This window comes from Aquarana catesbeiana, linkage group LG01, assembly GCF_042186555.1.
Source record: "Aquarana catesbeiana isolate 2022-GZ linkage group LG01, ASM4218655v1, whole genome shotgun sequence".
In the NCBI taxonomy this organism is placed as follows: Eukaryota; Metazoa; Chordata; class Amphibia; order Anura; family Ranidae; genus Aquarana; species Aquarana catesbeiana.
The window spans coordinates 832,226,478-832,243,042 of NC_133324.1; the positions used below are offsets into that span (position 1 = coordinate 832,226,478).

At 40.5% G+C, this 16,565-nt stretch overlaps 1 protein-coding gene across 1 annotated transcript in view; it reads right to left on the minus strand.

The window, feature by feature from the left end:
* Positions 1-12,194: 12,194 nt before the first annotated feature.
* Positions 12,195-16,565, minus strand: part of GRXCR1 (glutaredoxin and cysteine rich domain containing 1) — a 97,137-nt gene continuing 92,766 nt past the window's right edge. Inside the window, exon 4 of the mRNA XM_073614684.1 lies at positions 12,195-12,374. Within this exon, the coding sequence (XP_073470785.1) occupies positions 12,195-12,374 (180 nt within the window). The remainder of the gene's footprint in view (positions 12,375-16,565) is intronic.

The following is a 16,565-nucleotide window of genomic DNA, read 5'->3' on the forward strand; positions in this document are numbered from 1 at the left end:
ACTCACATTGAGCAAAGTAAAAAGCTCGTACTCCTGCGTCACTTCCGGTCTACCTGTCGCTCAATCCCTATGTGTATTGTCACGCTCACATGACTTCATCAGGGATAATGCCAGGCATACGTAGTGTCTTTAAATAGTGTGATAGGAAAGTATGTCATGCCGGCCATTTTCTTGTAGCCTCCTATTGTGATATGTTGAGGTGGCCATTTTCCATTAGCCCACTATGTGAATCCATTATAGCCATCTTCCCATAGATATTTGGTGGGCCATTTTCTTAGGGATATTAAAAAACGATATAACCTTTTCCGATCTGCCTATGTATGGGATCTTAGCTATATTCTTTGGTAAAAAACTACCGCCATATAGTCTAAGAACAATAACTGACTATAGGCAAACAAAAGGGGACCAAAAAAACACAGGATGGAGGATATATCAGAGCCCAGGGAAACCGGAAATTATTTAGGTAACAAAGTAACACTATCCATGTTAGCAAAAAAGGTTCAAAAACCTAATAAAAATATATAAAATATTAATAATGTAGCGGCGTAGTTGCCACTAGTAAATAAATATCCACCATATCGCCCTGTTGCCAGACCTCCATATATCACATCTGAGACAATGAACAGTCTTTTGCTTTGTTTTGTTTTTGTTTATTGGGGGGTATAACTTGCTTCCAGAAATTCCTCATTAATCACTGTGTAAAGAGACAAGGACTTCTACCATGACCGTGTAAGGGTGAAGTTTCCAGAAATCCTCTCCTCCTGCACAAACTTATACTGTAGCACATCAATTTCTTGTCACATCCTATTCCCTCGGGCCACATCGATTTGAAACTATTCCCCACAGTCTCTCCTCTAATCCAGGACTCCTCATCAATGACCATGTAATGATGAGGACTTCACCAATGACCGTGTAAAGGTGACGTTCCCTCACAGACTTCCTGGCATGTCTCCACATCCAGCTCTCCACTGTGGAACACTCACGACCGTTCTCTGCCCTGAGTCCATGATGGAGAACTTAACCGGACCGTATGTTCCGACAGCTTCTCCTGCCCCACTGCTCCAGGAATTCCTCATCAATGATGATGCAGACTTCACCAATGACTGTGTAAAGGTGAAGTTCCCTCACAGCTCTCCTGGGCCTCCTCCTGCAATCGGCGCACCCCCCCCCCCAGACGGGGATGGCCTCCTGCTGCTGTCTAGTACTCCATTCTCCACAACTCTTCCCAGTGGCCTGTTACCTCAGCTTATATAGGAGGCCTGCCCCCTGTCAATTCCAGTTGGGGATTGGTCAGGGCTCCCATATGAGCTGCCTGCCACTCCAGTTCTAGGCCCTGCCCCTCTTCCAGAACATTCTCCCTGGAAGCAGGGGAGGCACCTCTGCACTGAAGCACAGGTGGTCACACCCACTATTACACTAACCACTCCCTTCCCCCAGATCAAAACAGACAGGCCTAGCTCAAAGCATAGGCCTGCCTAAATTTACCTGTGCTGACAGTTTCCCTAGCAAAAAATCCTATGCTAGCACCTACCTATGGTAGAGGGTGTTGCAATAAAAATATTTAAAAATAAAACATATACAAAAGACCAAACAAAGATGTACTATAAAATAGGTTAAATAATTTTTAAACATGGAGCATTGCTCGCGAGACTGCATATTCAACATAAAGAGCAAAAAAATCTTGTATATTCAATGTGTGTATAACCACATGGGAAAGGCAAGACATATTAAATAATAATCTATGATATGGTGGAGCAATGTAACAAAGTAAAATCTGGTGTATAACAAGGGTGAGGGGAAAATAAAAAATAAAAGTACAGTGATCTCCAGCTCATAAGTTGAGATGTATGACGCAATAAAGATGACTTATGGATCACTCATTAGGAATACATATAATGTATACTGCATGTCACGGAATGTTCCACACTCCGCTTGAGTACTTCTGTCATATACCACTTCCTCCCAGTCTGGATCAGATATTCCAACCGCTCATAAGCACAAAACAAGGCGACACTTGTTTCACTGCTAACATGGACTGTTTATTTAGAATCAAAATTACAAGACTTTATATGTCGTTAGAGGGGGTTCCCCCCTCCTGCTCATATTACTCTAACAATTTACCCAGACTAGGTGACTTCATCTCCTAGCTCATTGACTATTCAACACACATTACCATAAACATCAACACAGGGTTAATTAGAACAAACAACAATGTGTGGAATACCCTTAGAACCTGTGGTAGGCCAGACTAGACTCATTTACATTAAACACATTATAGCAGACATCAGACAGGTGAATGGAGTTGATGACATTAGCATCTCCTCACAATATGTGTCCCAACAGTATGACTCAGTCACTATTGCTAATATGGCAAATAAAGGGTCCCCAGAGTCTGTGTGTCCTGGGGAACAAGGACCCGAAGCCAAAGTAACAACACCTCAAGGGTACCCCAAATGCCAGGGCCCATAATCTGTAGGCAACAGGCTCACATTCAGTCCCCTCCAAAAGCCTCTGTCCCGGGTGAGTCTGTCACACTGCAATATGGAATCTAATACAATACAACAAACATGTCTCCCCAAGGGATAGGAGAAAAGGGTGTCTCAAATGCTACATGTATGTAAAAATAAAAATAAAAATGAAAATAATGGATTCAAAAAATCATTGATAAAACAGTTTAAAAACTCAAACTCTACATTCAATCCATGAGGTGTGAGAGTATCCATTCAAAATATCCATTTTGATTCTAATTGACAGAGTTCTTATTTTATGGCTACCACGCCAATGTTTCATATAAGGTACAATGCCCCAAAATTTAAGGTGGGTGGATTCTCTATTGTGGACTCTAGCAAAATGATTGGACACACTATGTTTATCATATCCTTTCTGGATATTCTGGACAAGCTCTTTGATGAATATTCTTAGAAGCCTCTTTGTGCGTCCTATATACTGTAATCTGCAGCTGCATTCAAAGACATAGACTGCCCCTTCTGTATTGCAGCCAACAAAATCTTTAATCTCATACGTGACACCTGTACTAGTTGATTTGAAACAGAATTTCTTTTCATTGGGGCGTTTGGTGCATGTGCATGCATAATCTTTTGCACAGGCAGAAGCCTTTTCCTGGGGGGGGGGGGGCTTATTGGATAGTATGGATTGCAAATTTCTGTCTGTCTGCAGTATATGCCAATGACGCTGTATGATCTTTTCTACTTTTTTATTGTATGTTGTAATCCAGGATAATGGGTACTTGATCAGAGTATCAGACATCTCAAGTCTCCCGTGAGGAGCGGGAGACTCCCGCATTTCTGCGGCGGCTCCCGCATCTCCCGGGAATGATTGGTGCGGTGGGAAACAGCTGTGAAGACCGACTCTGTCCCCGCAGATGTCTCTGCAAACAGCTTCTGCTCCCAGCATCCCCATTAACAATAAACAATCTGTCCTTGTAATTAGGGCTTCGGCTGGTGGCTATTTTGTGGTGGACCAAATTACATTGATTTTAATCTGAGAATTCTCAAACGCTAGAGAACAAACGAGTCTCCGGCCCGGCACCATCATTTTCCTAAGAAAAACACCTCCTTACAGCATAGGACAAAAAAATTTTATATATATATATATATATATATATATATATATATATATATATATATATACAGTGGGGACAGAAAGTATTAAGACCCCCTTAAATTTTTCACTCTTTGTTATATTGCAGCCATTTGCTAAAATCATTTAAGTTCATTTTTTTCCTCATTAATGTACACACAGCACCCCATATTGACAGAAAAACACAGAATTGTTGACATTTTTGCAGATTTATTAAAAAAGAAAAACTGAAATATCACTTGGTCCTAAGTATTCAGACCCTTTGCTCAGTATTTAGTAGAAGCACCCTTTTGATCTAATACAGCCATGAGTCTTTTTGTGAAAGATGCAACAAGTTTTTCACACCTGGATGTGGGGATCCTCTGCCATTCCTCCTTGCAGATCCTCTCCAGTTCTGTCAGGTTGGATGGTAAACGTTGGTGGACAGCCATTTTTAGGTCTCTCCAGAGATGCTCAATTGGGTTTAAGTCAGGGCTCTGGCTGGGCCATTCAAGAACAGTCATGGAGTTGTTGTGAAGCCACTCCTTCGTTACTTTAGCTGTGTGCTTAGGGTCATTGTCTTGTTGGAAGGTAAACCTTCGGCCCAGTCTGAGGTCCTGAGCACTCTGGAGAAGGTTTTCGTCCAGGATATCCCTGTACTTGGCCGCATTCATCTTTCCCTCAATTTCAACCAGTTGTCCTGTCCCTGCAGCTGAAAAACACCCCCACAGCATGATGCTGCCACCACCATGCTTCACTGTTGGGACTGTATTGGACAGGTGATGAGCAGTGCCTGGTTTTCTCCACACATACCGCTTAGAATTAAGGCCAAAAAGTTCTATCTTGGTCTCATCAGACCAAAGAATATTATTTCTCACCATCTTGGAGTCCTTCAGGTGTTTTTTAGCAAATTCCATGCAGGCTTTCATGTGTCTTACACCGAGGAGAGGCTTCCATCGGGCCACTCTGCCATAAAGCCCCGACTGATAGAGGGCTGCAGTGATGGTTGACTTTCTACAACTTTCTCCCATTTCTGGAGCTCAGCCATAGTGATCTTTGCGTTCTTCTTTACTTCTCTCACCAAGGCTCTTCTCCCCCGATAGCTCAGTTTGGCTGGACGGCCAGCTCTAGGAAGCACTGTGGTCGTCCAAAACGTCTTCCATTCAAGGATTATGGAGGCCACTGTGCTCTTAGGAACCTTAAGTGCAGCAGAAATTTTTTTGTAACCTTGGCGAGATCTGTGCCTTGCCACAATTCTGTCTCTGACCTCTTCAGGCAGTTCCTTTGACCTCATGATTCTCATTTGCTCTGACATGCACTGTGAGCTGTAAGGTCTTATATAGACAGATGTGTGGCTTTCCTAATCAAGTCCAATCAGTATAATCAAACACAGCTGGACTCAAATGAAGGTGTAGAACCATCTCAAGGATGATCAGAAGAAATGGGCAGCACCTGAGTTAAATATATGAGTGTCACAGCAAAGGGTCTGAATACTTAGGACCATATGATATTTCAGTTTTTCTTTTTTAATAAATCTGCAAAAATCTCAGCAATTCTGTGTTTTTCTGTTAATATGGGGTGCTGTGTGTACATTAATGAGGAAAAAAATGAACTTAAATGATTTTAGCAAATGGCTGCAATATAACAATGAGTGAAAAATTTAAGGGGGTCTGAATACTTTCTGTCCCCACTGTGGGTGTATATATATATATATATATATATATATATATATATATATATATATATATATATATATATATATAAATAAATAAATAAATAATCTGCTTTGACGTAAAAAAAAAAAAAAACAAGTGTATATGCTGACATCTCACCAAAGTCCCCCAAAAAATATAAAAATAATTGTAAAAAAATTCTAAACAATTAAAAAGTGTAAAAAAAGTTAATAAAAACCTACTGACACCACTCTACCCTGCCCTACCAACACTGTCCACTGCGCCAACTCCCTCCCCCCAAAAAGCATTGTGAAAAAAAAATTAAGAAACAAATAAAATTGTAAAAAAAAATCTATTATTAAAAATAAAAAAAAATACTGACACCATCCACTGCCACATACCACACACCCCCTTCCCCAAAAGCACTGTGGAAAAATATTAAAAAGGTGATTTAAAAAATATTTTGCCACAAAGCGCCACCTCCCTGAAGTTAGTTTTTGCAGGTTGGGATCTCTGGAGTATTATTCTTCTAATTTATTCTTTTTGACCAAAGCCGTTCTGTCCATTTGTACTACTTCTGTTATTCTTCCTTCAATGAATATTTTATCGTATTCTTTATCAATAAATCTATGTCCCGTTTTCTTACTCTATTCTGTATAATCTCTTATTTTGGTACAATTATGTCTAAGTCGCATAAATTGGCCCTTAGGTATATTAAAGAGCCAGTTATTATAATGGTAACTTTGCATAGGGAGATTACTATTGTCCTTTAATCCCATTTCTAAATTGCTATAAAGAAATAGTAGTGGTAAAAAAAAGGCACTTGTAGGTTTAACTCTTTTTTTTTGTATAATTCCCCTTTAAGGGGGTGTGGCAGAGTGTGTGTCCTATGCCTACATAATTTTGCTAATAGGTGTCCCTGGTTTCCATCTCAAAAAATTGGGAGGCATGTAGTACCCCCAGTTCAGTAATACACCTGCTCAGCAGCCCATTTATACCCTTGCTCAGTAGTACCCCCAGCTCTGCTGATCCCACACTCAGTAGTAACTCCCAGCTCTGCTAATACACCAGTTTTCTCCTGTCCCCGCTCACCTCTCATTATATTCCTCCCAGGATGCCATGTGTAGCGCCCTGGGGTTTAATCAGGGAGCTCCTCACCAAATTCCCTGTCAGGAGTAGCTACTGTAGATAGTTGTTAGAGATCCATTGATTTCTCCCTAAGTTTGGCCTTGTTGCACTTTTCTCTTCTGCCACTAGGTGGCCGGGCACTTGGTGGCATTAGATATGAGAAGGACATTTCAAGGTCAAGTAATGGGTATATGGGATATCTCACCCAATGGGACGGGGTTTTCTTGAATCCCTTAGACTGCTGAGAGAACCTATATATTCGGGTGGAATCAGGTTATCTATGTTCTGTGCCACCTGGACTGCCATTTGGGTGGACGTGTGTCGTCTGCCCCGGGCTGCTAGGCCAGAGATTGGGCCTATCCCGGGGGCATCTGGCTGCCACGCTGTGTAAGAGTGCAGCGCAGGGTTGGGTCTGCGGCTTGCAGTCCAACTAAAAGTGACGGTTCTGCTGGCCCGAGAACCTGTTGTGGTCAGAGGTAGAAGGGAAGCTGTTGCAACTAAGGGACCAACCACCTTTACCAGGGACCATAGTGAGTAACTGAAGCAAGTACCAGAGGACACAGATCTTAATATTTTTCTGGCACCTCACCTTTATTGTTTTGAGCACACGGAACCCTTCATATTACACTATAGAGGATATTATCACTCTTGTACTGTGGACAATATCACTTTTATATTTTTGTGTTTTTTTCACTTATGCACACAGTTGCAATTTTTTACAATAGATTATAGAGGATCACATACTGTTGTCACACTGTGTGATTTAATAGAGTGTTTCAAGGTCACTTAGCACTATGCACTTTCCATGCGTTTTTGGATGTTCTAATTGATAGTTTATATCACATTGAGGTTGCACAGTGAATGCGCTGATTGTTAGATTGTTTTACTACAACCGTTTTAGTTTATGTTGGATTATTAATTTGAAGATTTATTGGCGTATATGTATTATCCATTTGCACAGGATTTATCTATTTGTTTATTGTACATACTCGTTTTATTTTGCACTTATAGATGTAATATTTGCAATGGAAATAGCGGCATGATATATGGTTGACATTTTGATACAGACATCCCCCCAACGAGCTGGACTACCATCCACAGTAGTCCTCTACGTAGATTTTTTACAGTAGCATCTCTGGTTAGCGCAGCACACCCCCCCACCCCCCCCGTCTACTTTCTCGTGTGGGTTCTGTTTGTTCCCAATTTTTGGTGCATGCAGCTGTCCATATATTTTGTGTTTTCTTGCTCTCCCTCCATTACGGTAGTGCAGGAATAATTCACATCACATCCCATATAATGATCACATCATCGATATATATCTTCCATAGAAGACAATCTGAGACACAAAGGGGTTACTTCTCCAGCTGCATGACCCCTCCCACCAACCCATGGTGAGATTGGCATAACAAGGTGCAAAGTAAGCACCTGTGGCAGTGCCATGCACCTGGAGATGGTAACCCCCAAGATACTTAAAGTAGTTGTGCTCCAAGCAGAATTGCGTACAATCCGAGATAAACTGGACATGTGGGTAATGTAGGTTAGGTTCCTGTGCTAAAAAATGCCCTAATGCCATGAGTCTGTCAGGAACCATAAAACAGACGGAGACAGAAAATTAAGTAAAAATCACACCTTTTAATAAAATGGTAAAAATGGTACAACTGGTAAACATAGTCAAAACATAGCCGGGTTTCAGTAGCCAAATCAGGTAGTCAGAAGAAGCCAGGAAATCGGGGAGCCATAGATCAGCATAGTCAGAGGCAGCAGACAGGATCAGGAACCAGAAGGGATGTCAGCCAGGCAAGTCTTCAACAGGAACACAGCAGAGAGTCTCTGATATGTTTGATCAAGACGAAGGCAATTGATGAAATTAATATAAAATAGGAAGCGCTAATAGAATATTTTACCATAAAAATCAGAAAAAAACATTACGAATGGTTAAAGCATATTATATCACAGCAAAAAACTTTACTCCATAGTAAGTCCTTATAAGTAAGAAAAATGTTAGCAAAATGCGTGCTATGAAAAAGAGTTCTTCAGATTCAAAATATATATAGCAAAAGTTCGAATCCAGAGTGTGTTGAATTGGTGATCATTAGTTGAAAGACTTTCTTTAAGTGAAATAATGACCAATCCTTCACCACACTAAATACACCCAACGTGAGCAGATGAATGGGCTGCTTACCAGATATATTTGACTTCTTTAATGAAAAAGAAAGTCAAATATTGCTTTGGCAGGATAATGCCTGCTCGCACGTGGAGAAGCTGAGAGATGCACAGGGACCTCCTCCTCAGGGTATAAGGCAGGATATGTAAAGACAATCAGAGAATATCCATGGCGTAATAACGTTTATTAAAAGGCATGTTAAAAAAAATAGCCAAATGGCTCCTTACTTAAAAAGTGCCAGACCCGGCACTGGGGCTGCAAGCTAGACGCGTGGAGATAGCTTAATTCATGTCGCATTCACCTCCGTGGCGGGCGTGCGTTCCACCCGCCGCTGCAGACAACCAGAGACCCAGATCTGACGTAGGATACAGCGTGACCAGGTACCGCCTCGAAGTACATTTCGTAATTACGTCTTCAGGAGGCATTGATGAAATTAACCAAGCAGTTTAAATAGCCAGGAAAGCTGGCTGTTGGCTTGACTGACGAGCAGGAGAGGAACAACAGGTGAGCCACTGTGGAAAGATGAGTTCTGGCAATTAACCGACAGCTGAGCAACCTGATCACAGAGAAGGAAGGACTGAGAGCCCAGCCCTGACAGAGTCCAACTTCATGTGGGATTGATGTGTTTAAGGAAGTCACATCGAGAGAGAGCAAAGTGTAGGAGCTCTCCCATGTGTAGTGGAACTGGGAATCCAACAGATGGGAGGAATCATGGACATAAGATGGTAGGGATTGAACTATAGGTAGCAAGAAGCAATCTACATATTGGGACAAACCACTCATAATGCTATCCATAGCCGCAATGATTGGCCACCCAGGTGGACAAATGGGATCCTTGTGTACCTTTGGCAGATGATAGAAATATGGATGTTTATAAAGTTCCTTATACAAGAATTGATATTCTTCTGAATTGATGACCTTATCTCTATATGCCTGGTCTATGACCCCTTACCACGTGATCAGCTGTCAGCCAATGACAGCTGATTACGTGATGTAAACAGAAGCTGGTAATCTGATTTTTTCCCCTTATGCTGACAGCGTGAGGAGAAAAAAAAAAAGCAGATTACCGGCTTGTGTAAACGGGACATCGGTCCCGCACATGGAGAGCACCTGTCGCTTCATCAGTGCCTAACAGTGCCACCTACCAGTGCCCACCAGTGCCACCTGTTATTGCCTACCAGTGCTGCCAATCAGTGCCCCATCATCAGTGTCACCTATCAGTGCAGCCTCATCAGTGCCTCCTAATCAGTGCCCACCAGTGCCACCTCATCAGTGCCTCCAGATCAGTGCCCACCAGTGCCACCTCATCAGTGCCCATCAGTGCCACCTATCAGTGCCCATCAGTGCCACCTTATCAGTGCCTATCAGTGCCCATCAGTGCAGCCTCATCAGTGCACATCAATGAAGGAGAAAAATTACCCGTTTGTAAAATTTTATAACAAACTATGAAAACAGTTTTTTTTTAAAAAACATTTTCAGTCTTTTTTTTGTTTGTTTAGCAAAAATAAAAACCCCAGTAGTGATTAAATACCACCAAAAGAAAGCTCTAAAATTTTATATGGGTACAGTGTAGCATGACAGTGCAATTTTCTTTCAAAGAGTGAAAGTGAAAATTGGCCTGGGCAGGAAGGGGGTTTAAGTGCAGAGTAAGCAATCTGTTAAAAAAAAAAAGAGCTTTATGCATTTCTATATGCACAAAGTATAACTTAATATTAACATTTATAGATAATAGCATCAGAGATCGAACCACTGAATATCTGATTGCCTTCTGGGGATTAGAAAGGAATTTGTTTCCCCCACTGGAGCAAATTGGACCTTGCTTATAAGGTTTTTGCCTTCCTCTGTATCAACTGTGAGTATAGGGTTCTGTATATGAAGGCTTTCTATTTCATGTCTATTTTTTCTATTGGTTGAACTAAATGGACTTTTTTTCAACCAAACTAACTATGTAGCTTTGTGTCCTTGCTTGTTCCGGAACAGGCACACTTTTCTGTTGTCTACAAAAAGCAGAAATTACAATTTTAAATGTTTATCCATATATATACCGAATGATATAAATATCAATTGTGAAAATACCCATTACCGGTATATTAGTTAAAACTAAATTGGAAAAAGTGGCAACAATTCTCATTCAGTATTGGCTCGAGTCCCTGTAATCTATCTGTTGCCTGTAGTAGACTCAACATATCCTCTTCCTGACTCTTGCTTCAGTTTGTGTATTTGATAACAGCGTCATATGCTGACAAAAAAAGAAAGAGTGACAAGTAAACTGGGTCTATATGTATCATATGGCACTGGGGACTAGATGGCACACTTATTAGAGGGGGGCATCTTAACAATTTTTATGTACAGTTGTACAGTTCAATAGTATTTCTGCATATACTGCAATGGTGCTTTGATTCTTTTTTTTTTTTTGTCTTTTTGGTAATCATGGTAATTTAGTTGGCAAAAAATGGGTGGAGCCTGTTGGCTTGAATCTTACATGCTTCTTGGAATATACACGTTTTTAGTCTAACAATTTAACTTATTTAGTATGCACAATTACGATGACCTTTTCTGCCTGTTAAATGGAATTTATGTAAGCAGGCACAGTTAACCAGTTTTCCTCTTGGTGTCTGTGTCCCAGAATAGTGTTGGTAACAGAGATTAGTGTAATCAGGTGCATGTTCCCTTTTAGCTAGAGTCCTCCTGTAGTGATGTCATGAGTGAGTTAATGCCCACATATAAACCAGGTTGGGGGGAGACCTAGTGCAGTCAAGGCATGGGAGTCAGAGACCCCACCAATATGCAGGCATAATCAGGTAAGTGAAGGCCCTAAAAAAAGGCTGGAGGACAGGGAGAGGTAGACCTGCACTCAGGCTTTAGTCATCATGTCTCTATGATGGTGGAGACTAAAATGGGTTGCAAATAGCCTTTTAGGCCAGGCCAAGTGAAGCTATCCCCCTGGAAAATTTGAGAGAATGTACCCAAGCCAGAGGTAAATTGCAGTGATCCTGTCTTAGGAGGCTACAAGTAAGGAGTTCTGAGCTAGACACAGAATGCCTAAGGAACACCAGAGCCCTCTGAGTACTAATGACTCTGGGTGGAGAAAAGAGTGAGCAAGATGGCTTACTCGAAATGTACTGTGTGTTGCTTTCACATGTGACTGTGAGTGATTCACAAAATGCTATCAAAGGACCCCAGATAGTATGTCTGTGATTTGAATGTAAATGTCATCTTACAGTAACATCATTAAAATACAGCATCCCTTTCTTTTTGTGTCGACCTTCCTTCCTTGCGATATAAGGCTTAATGACCAAGAATGTAATGGGAAGGCCTCTGGCATGGAGATGGGCACAAGATGGTGGAGGCTTGAGACCTCAAGCAAGAGGGTTGTTTTACTGGTAGGAACATGTGGAGAAGTGACTTGTTCTCCTGGCGTAAACACACAGCCAATCGCAAGCTCCCTTACACGTTAGTAATTGGGGTTTAATATGGCTAATATGAATTGTGTTTAACCTTTCTATACTAGCACTGCATCTTACTATAAAATTTAATAAAAAAGGTCAAGGTATGTAGAAATTCATTTTATTGATGCAAATGTCACCTTAAAAAATGTGCAAGAAATTATTAATTGTAAAATGAGGCTTTACAAATGAGCTTTGTTTGTCTTATACAGTACACCTTTTACAGCGCTGTAGGCCATTCTCATTGCAGGCCGTGCACTTTAAAGCTTTAAAAGAGTCCGTGAAGCAGTTCCGGAACACTGACATCTTGCTTCCATGGCACACTAGACAAGGGACAAAGCCAAAACCCCCACAGGAGGCACATGCATGCGGGTGCTGAACTCTCTGCAGGAAAAACAAAGAAACACACATTATTAGATTATGCTGTCGGACTGGCTATCTGAACATTTTAGTTGGGCAGCCCTCCATTTAAGTCAAAAAAGATATTAAACAGAGGATGTAGTTATATGAGAGCTGCATCACCACTATTTGGTCCCCATATGACTTCTTTCATATCTCCTCCACACAAACACACACAATATGGATGTCCATATCTCCTTTTTTTGACCATCCTTAATGGCCATATCTGCTACATGTTGACCAGATTTCGGTCAATCAGTGAATTGATTGTGTATATATAGTACATCATTTGCAAGTACACCACTACATTGATAACACCTGGCTGTGCTACTGGGCAACCACAAATTGCAACTATTTATCTGGGTTTGTCTCCAGGCTTTTTATTAAAGGAAAGTGATTTACAAAAGAAGTAATTGTCTTCCATTTTAGGCAATAAGTCATTGTTAAGCCATTCCCATTTATTTATTTTTGCCACAGAGCTCACAACCAACAGCAGGAGAGGCCCAGTGAGCCAGAGCATAGCCAAACCTAGAGCAGTTCAATCAAACTGATTTCAGCAACTTATTTTGTAAGTCAGATTTTATACTGTAATCTGCAGATGTTCGGGAGATCTTTCTGTAAACAGCTGCATACAGTAGTTCCCTTCTGAAGTACTGTTTGTACTTGATTGTAAAGGCAATCTGTAAATTGCTTATGTGGCATGTATCCAATTGTTTAGAGTAACATCTTCACAATTGTGCATGCTCCTCCATCAGTGCTAACAATTCTCTGAAGAGCAACTAGAACAAACAATAATGCGGGATAGCAAGCCATTATGTCAACTTGTTGTAACAGAAGTATTAGATAACCTAAAGTCAACATACCATGGATAAAAAGCCATCTAATGACATGGATAATTCATAACCGTGAATAACATAATGTGTGAATGTTTATCTGAACTGAACACTACAAATACTTTATAGATGACTATAAAGCTTTAACCAGTGGAATAATAAATGTTGATTGCTGCTTTTCAGAATGATCAGCAAATAAAACTAAAAAAGGAAAAGCTATAACCAGTTGTACCCTGTTTTTTACTACTCTATAAAGCCTGTCCCCAACATATACTGTATGTATGTCAACAAATACAATTGTTGAACATCAGGCAAACAACACCTCCAATGTTTACCCCTGACAGCCCATGCTATCTGCCAGAACAATATCACCATCCCTGGAAACCAGGGGGAGGCAGTAAAAAAAGACTGAATGTAATAGAGAAAACAATAGAAAAAACAAAAGCTTAAGCATTTAGTTGTTCTAAAGCCAAAAGTTCAGTTTTCAGTAGATGCTTGTAACTTCCTATCAATCGAACTGAAACCTCAAATAAAGATGTCGTCCAACCAAATTATGGAATATACAGAAGGACAAAAGATAGCTTGGATGGAAGATATCATTAATTGATATTGCAGTTCAATTCACAGGGAGTTACAGTGCCTTGAAAAAGTATTCATACCCCTTGAAATTTTCCACATTTTGTCATGTTACAACCAAAAATGTAAATGTATTTTATTGTGATTTTATGTGATAGACCAACACAAAGTGGCACATAATTGTGAAATGGAAGGAAAATGCTAACTGGTTCTTCAATTTTGTTTTACAAATAAAAGTTGAAAGTCTTTTTGGGTATGTCTCTACCAGCATTGCACATCTAGAGAGTGAAATTTTTGCCCATTCCTATTTGCAAAATAGCTCAAGCTCTGTCAGATTGGATGGAGAGCATCTGAACAGCAATTTTCAAGTCTTGCCACAGATTCTCAATTGGATTTAGGTCTGGACTTTGACTGGACAATTCTAACACATGAATATGCTTTGAGCTAAACCATTCCATTGTAGCTCTGGCTGTATGTTTAGGGTCGTTGTCCTGCTGGAAGGTGAACCTCCGCCCCATTCTCAAGTCTTTTGCAGACTCTAACAGGTTTTATTCTAAGATTGCCCTGTATTTGGTTCCATCCATCTTCCCATCAACTCTGACCAGATTCCCTGTCCCTGCTGAAGAAAAGCATCCCCACAACATGATGCTGCCACCACCATGTTTCACATGGGGATAGTGTGTTCAGGGTGATGTGCAGTGTTCTGCCACACATAGCATTTTGCTTTTAGGCCAAAAAGTTAAATGTTGGTCTCACCTGCTCAGATCACCTTCTTCCACATGTCTGCTGTGTCCCCTACATGGCTTAGGTGGACGGCCATGTCTTGGTAGGTTTGAACAGTGCTCTGTGAGATGTTCAAAGCTTGAGATATTTTTTTGTAATCTAACCCTGCTTTAAACTTCTCCACAACTTTATTCCTGACCTGTTTGGTGTGTTCCTTTGCCTTCATCGTGCTGTTTTTTCACTAAAGTTCTCTAACAAACCTCTGAGGGCTTCACAGACCAGCTGCATTTATACTGAGATTAAATTATACACAGATGGATGCTATTTACTAATTAGGTGACTTCTGATGGCAATTGGTTCCACTAGATTTTAGTTGGGGTTATCAGACTAAAGGGGGCTGAATACAAATGCATGCCACACTTTTCAGATATTTATATGTAAAAAGTTTTGAAAACCATTTATCATTTTCCTTCCACTTCACAATTATGTGTCACTTTGTGTTGGTCTATCACATAAAATCCCAATAAAATACATTTACATTTTTAGTTGTAACATGCCAAAATGTGGAAAATTTCAAGGGGTGTGAATACTTTTCCAAGGCACTGTATACTGTAAGCATCTACCTGAGCTGTTTGCTTTGAAATGACTAAATTCAAGTCTGTGGTATTGCCACTGTTTTCTCAATTATATCCAGTCATTTTTAAGAGTTAAGTCATCCTAAAGCCAACATTTCATTTTTTTTAGAATTTGTGAATTGAACTGAAATTAATGATAGTAATGATATTCTTTTATCCAAAGTGTTTTCTCTAAAACAATACAATTAGTACAATGCGTTAATACAAAACAATTACTACAATGAGTTTATACATACATACATACATACCAACCCGACCCACAGCCCCCCCCCCCCCCCCCCCATGTGTTTAAGGTAAAAAGAAGAAGTTTGAAATGAAAGTGGGGAAGTTTGAGATAAAAGCAAGGAAGACGAAGCAGCAGCCTAGTGTGCCAACACTGCTCCGCCATGGATACATTACACTGAGTTAGTGTTATCACCTTAGGACAGGAGATGTGTGTTGCTGGCAGGATCCCAAGGTGACAATAAAGGAGAAAGGCCTGAAAAAAATCTTTTGCAGCCATCACATCTTTAACACTTTAACTAGCTGTAGACAGTAATCCCATGGCCATCCTACACAAATACCAAACGGATGCCCTGCTTATGAATGCTTTGGAAGGGGTGAACTGCCTTAGATAGTCTTTACTGTCCACAACAACTAATCAGGTTTAAAATCTATGAATGGATATTTCTTTTGCAGATGAAAATTTTTGACCATGACTTCAACATGGCCTTAGATCTTGTGTAATACTCCTTATTGCTATGCAGTATGGGTACAAAAAAGAATTATTTTAAAAAATGACTTCCCACCACCAAAATGATAAAAAAAAAAAAAAAAAACACCTTATCAGTTTTGATGACGTGGGGGCATTTTTGGCATAAAATCTTACAATTCATAAACTAGCACAAAATCCTTGCACACAAAAGAGGAGAGGAGTGCTCCCAATCCTCATCATGTTTCATGTAATCTGCCTTCTCTAGTGACCACCTCATTAAATCCTGAAACCTGTCTTTGGAAGTGACTTAGAATTAATTTTGGGGGTATTGTAGTGGTCCTTGGCTACTCCTTGCAGGCACTTAAAAAATGACAACCACCTACCTTCCCTCCAGACTTACCCCTGACTGCCACCAGTCATTGAGGTCCCTCATGGTATTTCCAGCACAAATGTCAGAAACATAGTTTCTTTGGCCCCTCTTCTCACACTCTTTCTTTCTCTTTTTCTTTCTGTCTGTAGGCATCATGTCCTAGGCAGAGGTGGCTGGACATTCTTAGTTCTGTCAAGTGGTAATCTGTCCAATCTAATTTGTAGCATCTCACATGGTTTTCCCATAAGCTCAGTGTTGCTGATGTTCCAGGCTGCTGTCAGTATGTGTCAACGAGGCCTTTCCTTTCACAATATATAGGGGAGTTACAGCAATGCTGGATTGACT